The following is a 19,325-nucleotide window of genomic DNA, read 5'->3' on the forward strand; positions in this document are numbered from 1 at the left end:
TATTTAGGATATTGTGACCTCATCTCAGTGCTATAGTTCTCAATTTCTTTTACAATTTTCTTTTTAGATAATTTCGCCAATTTTCAATAATTCTTGGATCCTAACTGTGGACTTGAGCATAAATAGTATATTTGTTTAATTTAAGATTTATATTGCTTTGTATTTGATATCTATCCTATTCTTGCTTTCTGTACAAGTGAAATACTTGAAATTTAAGTTGAAAATAATAAATAAATAAATTAAAAAAAAAAAAAAAAAAATATGACATAGTGAATTCCACCAAAAAGTATAATTAAGATTAGTATAATTTTTCCAATTATTAGTAATATGCTGAATGGAAACCCCTGTCATGATTAATAAAAAGTTTGTTGTTATGTGATGATATTTGACTTTTTTTCCTCATAGACATGCCAAACAGAATAGTATCATAAGATAATGCAACATGGTTTTCTAATAGACAATTTACTTGGGTCCAAATTGAATTTCAAAAAATCTTAATACAGGGACAATAGTAAAGTAAATGATCCAAAGTCCCCGCTTCTAGATTACAATGCCAGCATCTATTAGACTTAGAGCCATCTAACTTTTGTAAACGAACAGGGGTCCAAAACGCTCTATGCAACAGAAAGAACCAAGTTTGCCTCAGTTTTAAGTCTTATTAATGTGTGCTCGATGGGAAGCAGAATTTCACCCTTTGTGACCTTGCTTTGTGCCAGTTTAGATCTACTGCAAATCACTAAAATGTGGCTTCAAGAATACAATCCTGTTGTGCTTTCAGTGTTCCGCCCCTAATCCCTTTATCCTTCCTCGCCCCGACACCAACTACCACCAGATCTGCCCACAGACATAAACTATCCTTCCCCTCTCTACACGGCATCCTCCACGCAGGTAAACTGGGTAGATCCCTCCTCTCCAAAATCACCGGCCTCTGGAACGACCTCACTGTCCCGCTGCGGAACCTGGACTCCCTCCAACTATTCCGAAAACAACTGAAAACCTGGCTTTTCTCTAGCATATAATAATCTGTTCTCCTGATTACATCCCCTCTTTTTATGCTTTGTAAACTCTCTCTCTTCTCTCTTCCCATATTTTTTAAACTCTGTAAACCGTGTCGAGCTCCACTTCAGTGGAGAAGATGCGGTATATAAACCTAAGGCTTAGTTTAGTTGTTCCATCTACATATGTAGCATTCATAAGTCTTGTATCTGTTGTTGAAGATTCGAAGTAAAAGTTGAGGAGTGGCCTTAGTACAGTGGGCTGAGAACCAGGGCAACCAGGTTCAATTTAGAGGTCTGCACGGGAACGCGGATTGCAGGACTCCCGCAGGGATCCTCTCTGCCAGGCTCATGGGGCTCCCGCGGGGATCCCCCCAGGCTCACGGGACTCCTTTGGGGATCCCCCCAGGCTCACAGGACTCCCGAGGGGATTTAGTAAACACTAAAAGGATGTACAAGATGAAAGAGTGAGGCAAACTGGAAACAACCACGACAATCATACACCTCACCTCACTCATAGGATAACAAAAGGATCTTCAAAGCCATAATTGTACACAATACTTGTAAATGTCCAGCAAACAGATGAGCCAAAGTTGGACATTTACAAGTATTGTGTACAATTATGGCTTTGAAGACCTTTTTGCCATCCTATGATTGAACCCGACCCAGTGAGGTGTATGACTCCCACGGGGATCCCCAGCAGGCTCACGGGACTCCCGCAGGGATGGAACCGGGTTCCCAAGGCCTGGAAAGAGAATAGAAGATAGACAAAAGCAGAAACTGGGATGATGTAAAACCAAAATGTCCCACCAGGGAGATGTTCATTTTGAGGGGGGCTAAGCTCAAAGAGGGAGGCCCAGCCCCCTCTCATGGTTATGCCACCAATTGTGTTAGAGAGCTGCACGGAAACGGGGATGACGGGAATCCCGCGGGACCCGCGGGTTCCCCCTTTGGGTCACGGGGATCCCGTGGGGACACCCCCTAGGGTCGCGGGGATCCCGTGGGGACGTCCCCTAGGGTCGCGGGGATCCCGTGGGGCGCCTCCAAGGGTCGCGGGGTTCCTGTGGGGTTGGATCGCAGTGCACTCGAGCCGTGAGGGTAGTCTCCTCCTCCTTACCTGCCCTGTCGCAGCACACAGCCGAATGGAAGTCTTCCCGATGTCAGCGCTGATGTCGGAGGGAGGGCTTAAGCAAAGCCCTCCCTTCCTCCGACGTCAGCGCTGACATCAGGAAGACTTCCGGTCGGCTGTGTGCGGCAGGGCAGGTAGGAAGAAGGTAATGGCGTACGAAAGAGGGGTGAGGGGGCGGTCCGCCCCGGAGAATGTGCACAGACGGTCAGGTCCCCCGATCGACCGACAACAGGCCCGGCCGACAAATCTCCCTGCCCTTTAGCCGCGAATCTAAATTACCTCTTACAGCAGCTTCACTACTCCAGCTGCTGTAAGAAGGTAATTTAGATTTGCGGCTACAGGACAGGGAGATTTGTCCGACCGGGCCTGTTCTGTTGTCGGTCGGGTGTGGAAGCGCCACAAAGGTAAGGGGCAGGGAGGGAGGAAAGGTGGAGTGGAGAAGAAAAGACGCTTAAGGGGGGAGAAGGCCGCTGAAAGCACTGGGGAAGACAAAGGGGTGGAGAAGGACGCTGAAAGGACATGGGTAAACGGGAGGAGGGGGGGGAAGGATGCTGAAAGCACATGGGGAAGACAGAGGGGGGGAGAAGGACCCTGAAAGCACTGGGGAAGACAAAGGGGTGGAGAATGCCACTGAAAGGACATGGGGAAAACAGGGGTGGAGAAGGCCGCTGAAAGGACATGGGGAAAACAGGTGGGGAGAAGGCCGCTGAAAGGACATGGGGAAGACAGAGGGGGGAGAAGGCTGCTGAAAGGACATGAGGAAGACAGAGGGGGGAGAAGGACGCTGAAAGGACATGGGGAAGACAGAGGGGGGAGAAGGATGCTGCCTAACAGGACATGGGGAAGATGGTGGGGGAGAAGGACACTGAAAGGAAATGGGGAAGAGGGATGGGGAGAAGACGCTGGCAGGGAAGAAGACAGAGGTGCCAGACTATGGGGGGAGCGGAGGGAAAAAGATGGGTGCCAGACCAATTTGGGAGGGGGAGAAAGGGAGAGGCACAGTAACAGAGCAAATGGAAGACATAGAGAGAAGAGAGGCAGTGGATGGAAGGAATTGAATGAGAACATGAAGAAAGCAGAAACCAGGCAACAAAGGTAGGAAAAAAATTATTATTTTTTTTTTTGCTTCAGGATAAAGTAGTATATTAGTTGTGTTGATAAAAATTTATAAACATTAGAGGCTCTGGTAGAAACCTGTTTACAAAGTATGTATTCTTCCCAATTAATATTTCCAAATTAATAAAGTCTTTTTGCTTATTTTTAAATGGGTTTCTACCAGAGCCTTTAATTCAGTAGCATAATTAAATGAAATAACTATTTCTGTAGTTTATAGGGACGGGCGGGGATGTAGGGGATTCCTCGCGGGGACGTAGGGGATTTCTCGCGGGGACGGGCGGGGATGGAGGGGATTCCTCGCGGGGACGGGTGGGGACGGAGGGATTCCTCGCGGGGACGGGTGGGAGTCCTCACGGGGACGGGTGGGACTTTGGCGGGGACTGGTGGGATTTCTGTCCCCGCGCAACTCTCTAAATTGTGTTTAGTACAAAATGAAGTACTTGCTGAATTTGTTTTGGGGTTTCCAGTTCAGTTTTGGCACATTTGCCTCTCTCAATTCTGCTTTAAATGATTTTGACACTGTATTGTTTGATTCTTTACTCATTGCTGCATTAAAAATCTTTGTGCTCCCCCAGGCCGTATCTTTCAGCGCACTTGGGAACCATTTTGGACGACAATGACCCCGCTGGCTCGAAGCCGCTTGCTGAACTGTTGAATTTTTGTATTTTGATTCTTTTTGTTATACCTGGTTTGCCTGACCATTGTTTGTTTTATCTGAGTGAGTTATGCTTGGAAGGAGGACTCTGGGGGGGGGTGTTATTTATTTTGGGTAGGGTTATGTTGGGATGGGGGGGCTTTCTTGGGGGGCTGTGATCTGTTGGGATTTGGTATTGTTATTTAAAATGCTGAGCTTGCTTGTCCTTGGTTTGTTTCCTGTTTGATGGTTTTGTTGAGCTCAATAAAATATATTTACTCATTAAAAATCATTTGTGGATCTTGGAAGGACCTCTCACAAGTTACCTGTGCCAGATGGTGGAACCAGATTTGTTTGCTCTCTTATTTCTTTTAACAAGAAATGGTCAACCCTACAGTCACATGACCTAATGTCTATTCTAATTCTTTCCGGCGATGTATGCATCTCTTATTTCTGTTCACTTTTATTTATTTATATTGTATTTTATTGTTGGTTTAAACAAACTAAGACCAAAAAAAAAAAAATCAAAACTGTAAGAAGTAATTGCTGCTTTTTATGGGGGCAGGTAACTTTTATGGTGGGACGGGAGGGGACAGAGGGGATTCCTAGCGGGGTCGGGCAGGAACAGGTAGGATACTGGCGGGGACGGGTGGGATTTCTGTCCCCGTGCAACTCTCTAGTTCAATTCCCATTCCTGTTCTTTGTGATCCTGGGCTAGTCACTTAACCCTCCATTGCTCCAGGTAGAAAACAACTCAGATTGTGAACCACTAGGGATTTGTAAACTGCTTTGGTTATAGTACAGAAAGGCCGTTTTATCAAAAGTATGACTCGGGCCCTGCAGCAACCACAGCTCGGAGAACTTATGCTTTTGTTGATATTGAAACGGCTACAGCCCTACTGTATGAAACATTGGCTGCCCATAACTGAAAGGATCTAAAGGGAAAATCATTGAAGCGGTAGCTTGTTTTTGAGAATAATCCCCTGATGCAGCTTATGCGCGAAACAGGGCCTGTCGGGATATCTATATGAAGTATTTGAATGATATCTAATACTACTTCTTAAAGTGCAGTGTGCCTGCACTGGGATTTTTGACTACAGTCCGCAGTGATTTTGTATACTACCAGACAAGATAAGATAAGTGCCTAAAATAAGTGTTTAAATCTAAACTTAAAATATATTTAATATTGATTTAAGAAAAGCACTTAGATTTTAGTACGGAGTTTTGTGAGACCGAGGATGTATTTCTCTATGGCAACGAAGTACTTGCCATAGAAAGTTTCCCCAGATTACTCTGGAGAAACACTGAGGTCTCTTTCTCCGTTTTTGAGAAAATTGAATGATAAAAGGCATTTGTTACCGGTAGTAGATTTATTGATGACTATCATTTTTCTGTGGCTATAATTATCAAGTTCCAATTAAACATCACTGCCATTAAGATCCTGACCGGCCATCCTACTCCAGGGTGCCTCCAACAGATATTCCACTTAAAATTCCCCAGCAAGCAACAATATAAAGTCTACCAGGCAAATTACCGTAGCCATCCAATATCAATTAGCAAAATGCTGGAACCATTTACCACTTACACTACGATCTTGTGATCAGGTTCAAAAAACTTTTTAAAGCTTTTCTGTACCGAGACAAGGGAGCCAACCCTGAAGTAACTGAAATGGTCAGTGTAAAAGCCCATTTCTAAACTGTCTAATGCAACTCCTGGGACATAACAATGAGCCAATGATGACGTACTTGAACTTGTAACTATGTATTTGTAACTATGATTTAACTATATCAATAACTATACTGATCCACCTGTACCATCAACCCTATTGAATGTCCATAGAAACATAGAAGATGACGGCAGATAAGGGCCATAGCCCATCAGATCTGCCCACTCTACTGACCCACCCCCAAGTCTACTATCCTAGGGATCCCACTCTTGGTGACAGGTTCCCTTGGCTTAACCCTCTAAGGGATCCCAGATGGGCATCCCATTTGCTCTTAAATTCTTGCACGCTGTTTGCCTCGATCACCTGCACCGGGAGCTCATTCCAAGGATCAACCACTCTCTTGGTGAAGAAATATTTCCTAGTGTCGCCATGAAATTTCCCGCCTCCGAGTTTGAGCGGATGCCCTCTTGTGGCTGAGGGTCCTTTGAGAAAGACCTTCCATCTTCTTCCATCTCGATACGGCCGGTAATATACTTAAATGTCTCGATCATGTCTCCTCTCTCCCTACGTTCCTCGAGTGAATACAGCCGCAAATTTTTCAGCCTTTCCTCGTACGACAGATCCTTGAGCCCCGAGACCATCCTGGTGGCCATCTGTTGCACCGACTCTACTCTCAGCACATCTTTTCGGTAGTGTGGCCTCCAGAATTGCACACAGTATTCCAAATGAGGCCTCACCATGGTTCTGTATAATGGCATTATGACTTCAGGCTTCCGACTGACGAAACTCCTGCGGATGCAACCTAACAACTGCCTTGCCTTAGATGAAGCCTTCTCCACATGATCAGCAGTTTTCATGTCTGCGCTGATGATCACTCCCAAGTTTCATTCTGTTGAAGTTCTAGCTAAGGTCTCACCATTCAAGGTGTAAGTTCTGCACGGATTTCTGCTGCCGAGGTGCATGATCTTGCATTTCTTAGCGTTGAAGCCCAGCTGCCAGGTCGAGGACCAAAGCTCCAACAAATGTAGGTCCTGTGTCAAACTGTCCATTTTAATTTCCTGGGTAACAGACCCAACCTCTTGTAATGTAAACCGACCTTGAACTGAATAGGTAAAGGCAGAATAGAAAACCTGATTAACATAACATAAATCACACTCCTAGAATTTCTGAGTCTCCGTTATCCAAAACTGCCTGTGGAACCCCCCATTTTCTCTTCCTTGGAGATTTTAATATTCAGGTTGATGCAACTCCAAAGGGTCCCTGCTGGAGTTTTTGTCCCAGTGCATAAAAAAGTCACCCACTGAATTTGGATCTGTTTATACAATGTGGCTAATAGTATATGAAGGACTCTAGATTTATCTTCAGATACAGCGGTGTGGTCTGATAACTTTTTATAACATTTTGTTCGGAAAAAAACAACAACAAGTGAAGTTATGGCTCCCCAAAGTGCAACCCAAAAAGGAACATGGCCATGGGAGGGGCTCGGCGGGGGTGGGTGGGAGTGAGTTAGGGGTTTTCCAAGTATTTAGGTCCAGTATTACAGAATAAGAGGGTTCTGGGTCCAACTCGCACACCAGGATTTCCACCAGGTGTCAGCAGGCCTAACTCCTCATGCTCAAAGTTGCTTGGTTTGGATTTCTGAGCACCATTTATTGAATCCTCCCCAAGATGACTTGCCTGCAGAGAAGTTGGTAGGGCAGATGATTGTTGAAAGATAGAGTTTAGTGGCTGCAGCAATAGATAAGACTGTGCTGGTTACAAAGTTCATTACTCAGAATGAAATTAAGGCTGTTTGGTTTCATAAATGAGGCTTCCATTTTCATCAAGTGTCAACGTAGACTGTTAAGCCACTTTCCTACTTCATATTTTGAGGCCAAAGTAGTTCAAATGCAACCCATTTCCTGTTTAAGAGTGATCGAGGGGACTTACTTCTGACAGCTGTTAATAAGTTGGATTCATTTTTTCTCCTTTCATATCGGACACTGAATGGATTTTGGGGTCTGATCCCTATCACACTCTGTTTATACTTTACTTAACTAATGGCTTTTTATTATGTGGTATTCTTCCTGACAGACTTTTCCCAAATTATTTTAAATGTGTTTTCAAGTCCTACTGTTTCAAGGTCAAGGATGCAGTATGTATATGCAAATGGCCTTCGCCCCCACCAGGGTTGGCCCTGGGTCCACTGCAGAAGTGTGTCAGGCTTTTCTTGCTAGATTAATATGAGTGAAATCATGGCGTGTCAGGTGACTGGTAAGCAGCCCTAACTCCTAACCGGTATCCCTCAGTGTCGTCTCTCCCCCTTGCAATCTGTGCAAAAATCAGCTGCGCGACTCATCTTCTACCAACCTCACTACGCTCATGTCAGTCCTCTCCTTAAGACAATTCATTGGCTCCCTATCCGCCATAGCATACAGTTCAAACTCCTATTGCTGACCTACAAGTGTTCATTCTGCTGCCCTTCAATATCTCTCCTCGCTTCTCTCTCCTTATACACCTCCCAAAGAACTCCGTTACTCAGATAAGTCACTCTTGTTACCTTTCTCCTCCACTGCCAATTCCAGACTTTGGACCTTTCATCTAGCTGCCCCCTATGCCTGGAATAAATTACTCAAGTTTGTCCGTCAAGCTTCTTCCCTTGTTTAAAAGCAGACTGAAAACCCACCTATTTGATATAGCTTTCAATCCTTAACCCTACTCCTCTGCCCTCTAACCCAGCCAGCTGATTAACTGTTCCTCTTAACTGTATCCGTGACATCCTGTTTGTCTTTGGGAAGCAGAGTTGAGCTTGTGATGTCATAATGCCTCATTCCACCAATAAGAGCCAACCTCATCAGTGATGTCACAATGGCTTGATTGTCCTGTACAAGCCAGCAGATTAACTGTTCCTCTTAACTGTATCCGTGACATGGGAAGCAGAGTTGAGCTTGTGATGTCATAATGCCTCATTCCACCAATAAGAGCCAACCTCATCAGTGATGTCACAATGGCTTGATTGTCCTGTACAAGCCAGCAGATTAACTGTTCCCCTTAAATGTATCCATGACATCCTGTTTGTCTTTGGGAAGCAGAGTTGGGCTTGTGATGTCATAATGCCTCATTCCACCAATAAAAGCCAATCTCATCAGTGATGTCACAATGGCTTGATTGTCCTGTACTCCCCTCTGCCCTCCAACCCAGCCAGCTGATTAACCGTTCCCCTTAACTGTATCCATGACATCCTGTTTGTCTGTTTAAACTGTAAGCTCTTTCGAGCAGGGACTGTCTTCTTTGTGACTCTGTGCAGCGCTGCGTGCGTCTGGTAGCGCTATAGAAATAATTAATAGCAGTAGTAGCCCTGCCATGCCCCCTCCCCAGTTATGCTTTTTAATTTATCAGTTCCAATACTGGATTTATTTAATTACCCGGGAATTGTAATAGATGCACCACTGGCTTTTACAGTCCAGAGGAGTTTTGTCGTGTTGCAGAAGTTGAGGACAATTAAGTGTTTATTTTGGATCAACCTTCATTCTATTCCCTAGTTTGTGCTCTATTAATGTCCCTTTTGGACTATGGGAAAATAGTGCTGGCTGGAATAACTGAAATGATTGCAAAAGCTTCAAAATGTAGCCATTCGGCTCCAGGTTAGTCCAAATCACCTGAGCCCCATTCTCAGAGACTCCAGCGTGTGCACAGCGTAATCACAGCAACTTTCAACTTCTCACCAAATCATACCACGAGACGAACATGTTCAGACCTAAAATAGTCTTATAATAGTATCTCAATACTGCTAATACAAATTTAAAATGATCCCTTACCCAGTGAGATCAGGGTCTGATAATTCTCCTTCATCACCTCCCTGTAAAGCTCTCTCTGCTCTTCTTCTAAATACTCCCACTCCTCCTGGGAGAAAGAGACTGCGATGTCCTCAAATGAAACCTGCATCTGAAATACAAACCAAAAACACGCTCAGCACCTTTGGTATCACCATCGACAGACCTCCCATTGCCCTGATGAGCCCTTTCTGGGTATATATATGGTTCACAATCACATTTAACACACACTCCCAGAACAGGTTTGTATTTCAGGAGATCTTCCTAGTGCAGGGATTTGGTGGGACACAAGGAGAATTTTCCGGGTGAAAATAATTCACAATCCCCAGCCAAGATCATAGCAAAGAGAAAAAACGAAAGGAATTGACCCTTGCAAACGCAAGCAGTGTCTCACTTCCGGTTCATCACACAATTGTTTCCCACGTACTCACCTTTATAGGACCCCCAGGGACCCCTGAAGAAGACTTTTTGTCGAAACGCGGACCGTGTTGGGTCCTATTTCCCTAGCAGACTAGGTCCTTTAAGGCTTTTATGTGGATGAATTTATTCTTACGTGGATAAATTTATTTTATGTGGATGATTTCAGTGTACCTTTGGAACTTTGACGCTTTCAAATAAAGTCCATTTTGGAACATCGTCACTCCACAGTTTTTTTGGTTTTCATAGCAAAGAGAAACCAGTTACACACAGAACCTGGGTCGTAAAATCTCCCTTCATGGGACCCCTGATCTTTCTCCTTCCCCTCAGGAAGGTCCCAAAGTGCAATTCCCCAGCCCAAAGTCTGCTTGCAGACCTGACTGCAGTATCCCAGGTAGAGAATGACACGGGGACAAATTTTTCCCCGTCCCCGCGAGTTTTGTCGCTCTCCCTTAACCACACAAGCCTTGAACACGTAGGATTTTAAAGTGTTTTGAGGCTTGTGCAGATGAGGATGGAGCTTGCAGGAATGGGGCTGGGACAGGAAACGAACTCACGAGGATGGGCCGGGAAAAATTTGTCCCCCATGTCATTCTCTAATCCCAGGTTAAAAAGCTAAAGCTGAAGCAGTATTTGGAGAGAGAGAGAGAGAGAGAGAGAGAGAGAGAGAGCGTGAGAGCAGGGAGTTGGGGGAGAATCTCCTACCTGAGAGGAAAATTTTCCAATCTGCTCTTTCTGTTCTCTCTCCAGCTGAGAGTTTGTCTCTTGCAGTGATGAGGGAAGGAATAAGAAGGGCAGAAGCTGCGACTGAGAAAGGAGGTTTCTGAAGACTACTTGCTCGGCATAAAATGGTCCCTGGGTCGGAAAGGACAGAAGGTGCCACCCCCTAGCAGGTTTCTGCGTTTTCTGGTACTCATTGGTTGGAATGGTCCTGGGAAGGAGGAGTCGTCTTTGCACACAGGCAGATGGGACTAGAAACTGGGGTTTATTGGGGTGGAGGAAACTTTGCCGAGTGTACGTAGGTCACAATCAGCTAACATGGCCGAGGGGAGATACGACTGAAGTCTACAAAATGCTGAGTGGTGTAAAACGGGTACAAGTGCACAGGCGTCAGAATGGGGGTAGGGGGGTAGGCCACAGGGGCCTTGGCCTCCGCAAAAAGTGCCGGTAGAAATAAGGCCGAGAGGGATCATGTGGGCAGAGAAATACTAGCTGAGCCTTAGCACTCTCAAGGAAGCGGCATCTTGCTGCCGGCCAGCGTACCCGCTGGTTGGCTTTCTCTGCTGCGTCCCTTACCTGACACCTACTCCTCCCTCCCTCCCCCCCCCCCCCGGAGTGTCTACCCGGAATTTCTTGTAACAGTTGCCAGGTGGTGGAACCGATTCACAGCATCACTCTGCTGCCATCTTCTTTCCACTATGGCCCACCCCAGCGGAAGCTTGAAGTGAACTTGAATGCTGCCTAGAAATAAGGCCCCTCCTGAGACATTTCAGATTTGGGAGAGGAGTAGAAGTTAGAGAGGGAGCGATATAGGCCTTGGGGAAAGGAGTGAGGGAAGGGAGAGATGTTGGACTCGAGGGAGGGAGGAATGTGAGACTCAGGAATAGGGTAAGGGAGAGAAGGAAGGAAGGAGGGATGGAAAGATGTCAGATTTGTGATGGACTTGGGGACGGCAGAGGGGGCAGAAGGAGAACAGTGAGAGATGGCTTAAGAGAAGAACAAAGGGAGCAAGAGAGTTTCACCTAAGTTATTAAGCTAAGCTTTGTGCTAGATTTAGGTTAAGTCAAAACTATTAATAGGATAATTTTTAATAATTGTCAAAAAAATTCCTTTATAAATTGTTAGGCATGAGACAACCAATTTGATTTACATAAAGAGATTAGTTCTTTAAATATCCGGGAACCCTATTAGTTTACTAAAATCTCCCCAGTAAGCAACATGTTCTACAGTTTTCCAGATTTGCAAGTATTTTTGCAAGCGACCATATAAAATCTCTGAGCAACTACTCACGTGCTCTACTCAGAAGGAACGTAAGTGTTGCGCATTGGTCGCTAACCTGTCCTGGAGGATCCCCAGTTAGTTGAGTTTTCAACATACTCCTAATGAATCTGCAGGAGGCAGATTTGCATATAACCGAGGTGACAGACAGACAAATCTGCCTCCTGCAGATTCATTAGGGGTATCTTGAAAACCGGAGTTTAAGAACCACTGCTCTAGAGCAGTGTGTCTCAACTTGGTCCCAGAGGACCCCCTTGCCAATCAGGTTTTCAGGATATCCACAATGAATATGCATAAACTTGATTTGCAACCATTTTATTTGCTAAACACTTTGAAAATTAATCTTCTGAAACTTATTCTTTATGGTTTTTATTTGTTAACTATTGTAAACCGAGTCGAGCTTTCTTGGAATGATGTCTCGGTATTATAAAGCCAAGCCTTAGATTAGATTAGACTGCCTCCATTATATGCAAATTTCTTTCATGCATATTCATTCTGGATATCCTGAAAACCTGACTAGCAAGGAGGTACTCTGGAACCAAGTTGAGACACACTGCTCTAGAGCAGGCAATTCTAGTCCTCAAGAGCTGTAGCCAGGTCAGGTTTTCATGATATCCACAATGAATATGTATGAGATGGATTTGCATGTACTGCCTCCTTGAGATGCAAATCTATCTCATGCCTATTTATTGTGGATATCCTGAAAACCTGACATGGCTCCAGCTCTCGAGGCCCGGAAGTGTCAAAGTCCCTCCTTGAGGGCCACAATCCAGTCGGGTTTCAGGATTTCCCCAATGAATATGCATGAGATCTATTAGCATACAATGAAAGTAGTGCATGAAAATCTATCTCATGCATATTCATTGTGGAAATCCTGAAAACCTGACTGGATTGCGGCCCTCGAGGAAGGACTTTAACACCCCTGCTCTAGAGGAACAGAGTCCGACTTTTGTGCATTTAGCCCACAGTCCCAAAGCAGATTTCACCAGACCTTCTAGTGCTGGGGGTTCAGTAGGTATTTAATTTGCAATCATATAATTCAATATTTCAGAGCAGAATTACACAATTATTGTGTTTCCCCCAAAATAAGCTCTAGTCCTGGGATTCGCCAGCAGCAACTCTTTAACCTGCCCCCTCCCCGCCACCGAATCCCTGTCGACCCTCCATCCTTCCCTCCCCACCAACCGCGAACAAGCCCTACCTTCATCCAAAGCAGAATCAGGTCGGCAGCACTCTAAACAGGCAAGGCCAAAGCAGCTTGTTTAGAGTGCTGCCAGCCCAACGCTGCTTTGGATAAAGGGAGGGCTCGCTCGCAGTCAGCGGGGAGGGAAGGATGGAGTGTCAGCAGGAGTTCAGCTGCGTGGATGGGGTGGTGCTCAAGGATTCTGCTGCACAAGGGATGGGAGGGATAGAAGCTGAGCAAGGGTTCTGCTGCATGAGGGATGGGAGAGAGGGGAGGAAAGATGATACACATGTGGGGAAGAGAAAGGAAAGAGGAAGAATTGGGGTGAAGGAGAGATGATCGTGTGTATACCCTGAAAATAAGACCTAGTACGTTTTTTGGGCCCAAAATTAATATAAGACACTGTCTTATTTTCAGGGAAACACGGTAAAAAGCTGTTACACATAAAACCCAGAACTCACTATTTCTCCTCTTGGGCCTCCAGATCTTTCTTTCTTACCACCTCTCCTTCAGCCCCAGGCCAGTTTGGGGTTCTGATTCTTCAGTGTCTCCTGTCAGAAAGCTACAAGCAGTGTTTGCAGGGAGGTCAGAAATTTGGGGCTATCTCCTACCTGAGCAGAAGTTCCTGCAGGCATTTTTCTCTCTGTTTTCGCTGGTTTCAGGGTTAGAAACAAATTGGGGAGTGGGGGTTATCTCCTGAAGTGCTGGGAGAGAGGAAAGAAAAGCAGAAGCTGAGATTTGGGACTGGAGGTTTCTGCCAGAAGCTTTCTTGTTAATCTACAAAATCTCAAGTACGAAAGAAATGCTCCACAGGCTGAGCACAAACTGGTGACATCATAAAGAGGAGGGTGGAGCTTCCCCCTGAGAGACACAAACCGGTGACATCATAAAGAGAAGAGTGGAGCTTCACCCTGAGAGAAACAAACTGGTGAAATCATAAAGAGGGTGGAGCTTCCCCCTGAGAGACACAAACTGGTGACAACATAAAGAGGAGGGCGGAGCTTCACCCTGAGAGACACAAATTGGTGACATCATAAAGAGGAGGGTGGAGCTTCACCCTGAGAGACACAAACTGGTGACATCATAAAGAGGAGGGTGGTGCTTCACCCTAAGAGACACGGTCTTTTCTTGTTGGCAACACCCATTTTAGTGCTGATTGGTCAGAATAATCTCTGGGGGCGGGCAGAGGAAGCTTTGAGCTCCCTCTTTTTTCCTGACAGGTGGCCTATTCAGAGAGGGAGCCAGGGCGGGAGAATGGCTGCAGGGCTTTCCGTTCAGCAGACTGGGGTCTGGCAACAGGGGATGTAATAGCAAGCAATGCCATCCGGCCTCTGTATGGGGTAAGCAGAAGAAAAATGGAGAGGTGTGGGTAAAACCTAGGTCTGACCTACCTCCTTCCCAGCCTCTTGAAGAGAGATCAAAAAGCAGCAGCAGCCGCATGAGAGCAGGGAACTAGGAAGAGAAGGCTGAGAGTTCATGGGGGGGAAAGCAGTGCCATGCAAAATGGGTATCAGAAGCTAGATGACATTGGCTTGACACTGCTGCCAGTCTCCTGACACCCCGCCCCCTGGGAATAGTCTGACCAATCGGTGCCTTGAAAGAGCTATCTCTCCGCCCCCGTTGGTGCTGCGGAACCTTCACTTCCTGTTATTCTGATCCATCAGCACAGAAGGGAAGGAGCTAAGAAGAAAAGTGGGAAGCTCGGCCTCTCTTTTGTGACGTCATCCCTTGACTGGCCTTCTCTCCGCAGTTAAGGCCGGGAACGCGCGCGGTCCATCATCCCCCTCCCTCCCTCTCACCTTCAGGCGATTTTTAAAAAGTTTCGTTCTACAAGCGGCCGGAGCCTTGAAGCCGCGCGTGCGTCTGCCGGAAAGTCCTCCTCTGACGCAACTTCCGGTTTCGTCAGGTAGCAGTTTCCGGCAACCGCGCGCAGCTCCAGTGGAAAGAAAATTAGAAATCGCCTGAAGGTAAGGGGAAGGGAGGGAAATGGGGAGAAGACGCTGAAGGCAACTGGATGGAAGGGGGGGGGGGGGAAGGCACTGAGGGGAGAAGAAAGCTAAAAACGACCTGGGGGAGGGAAGGGAAGGGAAGAAGATGGATGCCAGACCAATAGGGGAGGGAGAGATGGAAGGGAGAGGTAGAGAGGAGGCAGACAGTGGATGGAAGGAATTGAATGAGGAAAGCAGAAACCAGACAATATAGGTAGAAAAAATAATTCTATTTAATTGTCTTTTTTTTTTTTTTTTTTGCTTTAAGATAAAGTGGTGTATTAGTTGTGTTGATACATCACAGTTTCATAAAAATATATAGCATGTTCATTAAATAGTGCTCAGACCCACAATCTATTAATGTTCAAGTGAAGTGAACCAAACATAGGCCGCCAGACCATCATAGTGCCAGTGATGTCTGTACCACCATAATCAAACTAATATTCATAAACAGAATATTAATAAAATTGGTAGTTGGAATAAACTGGTCACGAAACAGGCGAGGCTATGTGCATAAACTACTAGTGCAACACTGTTAAAAACTCCTGAAGCACCATGTGGGGGGAGGGGTATTGAACGGTTCTGGTACTTAGTTCCGGTTGGGATCAGTGGGTATAGGTGGGGAGAAGGGGTGGTGTGGCATCTTCGGGGCTCATAAGAGTCCAGGGCCTCGGAGTGCTTTCAGCCGCTTTATTCTCGCTTGCCCTATGTAGAGTAGGAGGGGGGAGGGGGAGTTTAGTAGTTGTTACTTTTCTTCTGTACCTGCTTGTTAGTTTATTGTATATGATGCATCATTGTTTGTACTGTGCACCCTTGGGGTGCTCTGGCATTGTCTGTTGTTTGCATCAATAAAAAATTGTTTGAACCTAAAAACTCCTGAAGCTGTGAAACACAAGTCTTCCCCCCCGACTCGAGTTTTGCGACAACATGCTTCCTCAGGAGGGGAAACTAAAATACAAAAATAAATAACCCATATGAAGCAAATTGCACACCCCCCACATTACATATTCATTTATACCATAGTGACTCTTAACTAATTTTAACCCTTCATAAATAACTTTTTACAGCTCCAATCACACATACCATCCAAACTGAACAGATTCAGCAGGCTAAATAACTGAAAAAGAGATGCTGCCTTCCTCCAATAGTTTTAAAGGAGGCAGTCTGACATCACTTCCTTTAAACTCCTTCATTCAACAAACCCAGCGGCATCCTACAGGAGACAGATCAATTCCCTTCCTACACTTGAAACCAGTCAATTTCATTGCTCAGCCCTACAGAGTGTGCCAATTATAGATAAGCCGGTGTTCCTTCTCCAGCAGGAATTGAGAAACATCCCCTTTATAAGAAGCGGCTTGTAGTAATACAGTGTATCGTAGATCTTCAACCACATTTATTTATTTGCTCAATTATTTAGCCCATCCTCCCAAAGGAGCCCAGAACGGGTTAAAAAGTACATCTACAATATAATCGAGATAGGACAAAGATGATATAATTTACAATATAGACATGACAAAAAATATATCCATTAAGCAGCTCTGGTGAGAGTAAGTGGCGTAGGTGCGTTGACTCTGAATGGCATTTCTGGGTGCATGTCTTTAAGGCGCTGGGTTTGTGAAGAGGAAGGTTTTCACAGCCTTCCTGAAGCTCCACATTAGAGAATGACACGGTGAAAAAATTGGTCCCCGTCACCGCCCCGTCCCCGTCTCACCATCCTCTGCACCGCCCCGTCACCGCCATTCCCTTCACCGCCCCGTCACCGCCACTGCCACCCCATTCACCGCCCCGTCACCGCCACTGCAACCCCATTCACCGCCCCGTCACCGTCACCGCTGCATATATAAAAGCCTCAAACGGGTACGATTTTAAATACTTTTCTTTATTTACGTATAAAGGAAACATTCTTTAAAACTTTAAAACTTAGTTAAATATTAGTTAATAACTATACAAAAACAAACACGACATGTACTTTTAATGCTTACAATGTTAGCCTACATGGTAAGTAGACGCGGCCGCTGTACCTAATCGCGGCAAATCGTGTACCTAATCGTGTACCAAATCGTGTACCTAATCGCGGTCACTATGCTAATCGTGATTAGCATAGTGACCGCGGCTACGGCTGCAAGTCTCCCCTCCCCCCAGCGATCACGGCAGGAGGGCACCCAACCCCTCCTGTAGACCCCCCCAACGGCCCTCCCGACAATCGCAGCAGAAGGGTACCCAACCCCTCCTGCCGGTCCTCCCAATGGCCTCCCCTAAGATCGCCGGCAGGAGGGTACCCAACCCCTCCTGCTGGACCCTCCCCCAACGAACCCTCCCACCCCGGAACCCCCTTAGTCTTACTTTCCAAGTTGGACCGGACGGCTCCTCACACGTATGGCCAGCAGGCTTGCCTCCGTCCAAATGAGGCGGGCCCGCCCCTACCCTGCCCAACCCACAGGATCCTAGGGCCTGATTGGTCTAGGCACCTAAAGCCATTCCCGCTATAGGAGGGGCCTTAGGTGCTTGGGCCAATCAGGCCCTAGGATCCTGTGGGTTAGGCAGGGGAGGGGAGGGGCGGGCCCGCCTCATTTGGACGGAGGCAGGCCTGCTGGCCAGACGAGCGAGGAGCTGTCCGGTCCAACTTGGAAAGTAAGACTAAGGGTGGTGTTTCGGGATGGCGGGGTTTGTTGGGGGAGGGTCCGGCAGGAGGGGTTGGGCACCCTCCTATTGGCGATATAGGGGGCCGTTGGGGGGGCCGGCAGGAGGGGTTGGGCACCCTCCTACCAGTGATCATAGGGGGGCTGTTGGGGAGCTGGCAGGAGGGGTTGGATATCCTCCTGCTGCGATCGTCGGGAGGGCCGTTGGGGGGGGGGGTTGGGGTAGGCAGGAGGGGATGGGTACCCTCCTGCCGCGATCGTTGGGGAGGGCTGGTTCTGTCGGCATGAAGGGCTGAGCACCTTCCTGCCGGCGATCGTCGGGGGGGGGGGGCGGGTTCTATTGGCAGGAAGGGTTGATCTGACAAATGAGGAGCCAGTATATTGGGGGGCGGAGTCAATGCGGCAACGTGCAGGTGAAACACAGGTAAATAGCGGTTCCTAGAAGGGGGGACATTGGCCTGCGGGGACAAATCTATTCACCGTTTTTGCGGGCGGTGAAAGGATTTGTCCCCGCGTCTGCGGCGATTTGCTAATGAGGTCACCATAACCCGCAGCCACGCAGCGGTTCGCTGCGGGGATCGCTCCCCGTGTCATTCTCTACTCCACATGACCAGCCTCAAACCAATGCGAGACCAGTGGGACAGAAACATGGCTACAACGTACATTACTCAAATGTTCAGCTATTCTAATTTTTATAGATTGTTTTGTGTGGCCGATGTAAAATTTATTGCACGGACATACTATGCAGTACACCAGTGCAACTGAAGTACAGTCCGTATTAGTTGATAAAATAAATTTTTTTCTCCCGATCTGGGGATCATTAATTCCTGCCACACTCGTGATGGCCACCTCCCCCACTGGTCACGCTGGGAATCTCCCTATGACATAATAATTCACCAAAATTGCATCCTCGATTGAACACAAACTTTGGAAACTCCACCAGTTCAGGGAACACCTGCAACACCAACCAAAGTGTTTTGACAATTTGGCACACCCTGTGACTGTCAGTTGAAAAAGGTAAAACACATATAGGGTTATTATCTCTGTTTCCCACAGGATGTAACAGCCACTCTCGATGGCAATTCTTTTAACATTATCGGGATATCCCCTTAGTATGAACTTATAATACATTTTACATGCTTGCACCTGAAATTCCTGGTCTTCAGAACAAATCCTCCTAAGACAGAGAAATTGTCCAACCGGAATTCCCTGGGAGAGGGGTTTTGGGTGGAAAATTTGATACTGTAATAATGAATTTCTATCAGATGTCTTATTGAATAGAATAGTAGTTACCTTGTTTCATTATCAATATATCCAAAAAGGAAATTTTTTTCTTTATTGATGTTAAATGCCAGCAGAAAATGAATTGTATTAATATTCTGTTTATGATGGTACAGACATTGCTGTTGCTATGATGGTCTGATGGCAGCCTATGTTTGGTTCACTTGACTTGAACATTAATAGGTTGTGGGTCAGACAACTATTTAATGAAAATGCTATATATTTTTATAAAACTGTGATAGATTCCATACAAACGTAAGGAAGTTCTTCATCCAGAGAGTAGTAGAAATCTGGAACGCTCTTCCAGAGGCTGTTATAGGGGACAGCACCCTCCAGGGATTCAAGAAAGGGTTAGATAAGTTCCTGCTGAACCAGATCGTACGCAGGTAAGGCTATACTCAAATAGGACACTGGTCTTTGACCTAAGGGCCGCTGTGTGAGCGGACTGCTGGGCACGATGACCACTG

At 46.3% G+C, this 19,325-nt stretch overlaps 2 protein-coding genes across 9 annotated transcripts in view; one reads left to right on the plus strand and one right to left on the minus strand.

Moving 5' to 3' along the window:
* Window positions 1–14,834, minus strand: part of LOC117354558 (oocyte zinc finger protein XlCOF6-like) — a 41,517-nt gene extending 26,683 nt beyond the window's left edge. For 4 of the 8 annotated variants that reach the window (XM_033932291.1, XM_033932290.1, XM_033932289.1 and 1 more), the window contains exons 1-2: window positions 14,342–14,438; window positions 9,338–9,464 (exon numbers count right to left, since the gene is read on the minus strand). In XM_033932291.1, the coding sequence (XP_033788182.1) occupies window positions 9,338–9,464; window positions 14,342–14,428 (214 nt within the window). In that variant the 5' untranslated portion in view covers window positions 14,429–14,438. Of the gene's footprint in view, window positions 1–9,337; window positions 9,465–10,474; window positions 10,932–13,411; window positions 13,525–13,561; window positions 13,655–14,341; window positions 14,475–14,749 lie in introns of those variants that run through there. The other 4 variants (XM_033932292.1, XM_033932293.1, XM_033932294.1 and 1 more) reach the window with 4 other exon arrangements.
* Window positions 9,452–19,325, plus strand: part of LOC117354956 (oocyte zinc finger protein XlCOF6-like) — a 42,475-nt gene continuing 32,601 nt past the window's right edge. Inside the window, exons 1-2 of the mRNA XM_033932915.1 lie at window positions 9,452–9,547; window positions 14,171–14,290. Of these exons, the coding sequence (XP_033788806.1) occupies window positions 9,452–9,547; window positions 14,171–14,290 (216 nt within the window). The remainder of the gene's footprint in view (window positions 9,548–14,170; window positions 14,291–19,325) is intronic.

The sequence above is a fragment of the Geotrypetes seraphini genome, chromosome 2 (genome assembly GCF_902459505.1).
Source record: "Geotrypetes seraphini chromosome 2, aGeoSer1.1, whole genome shotgun sequence".
NCBI lineage: Eukaryota > Metazoa > Chordata > Amphibia > Gymnophiona > Dermophiidae > Geotrypetes > Geotrypetes seraphini.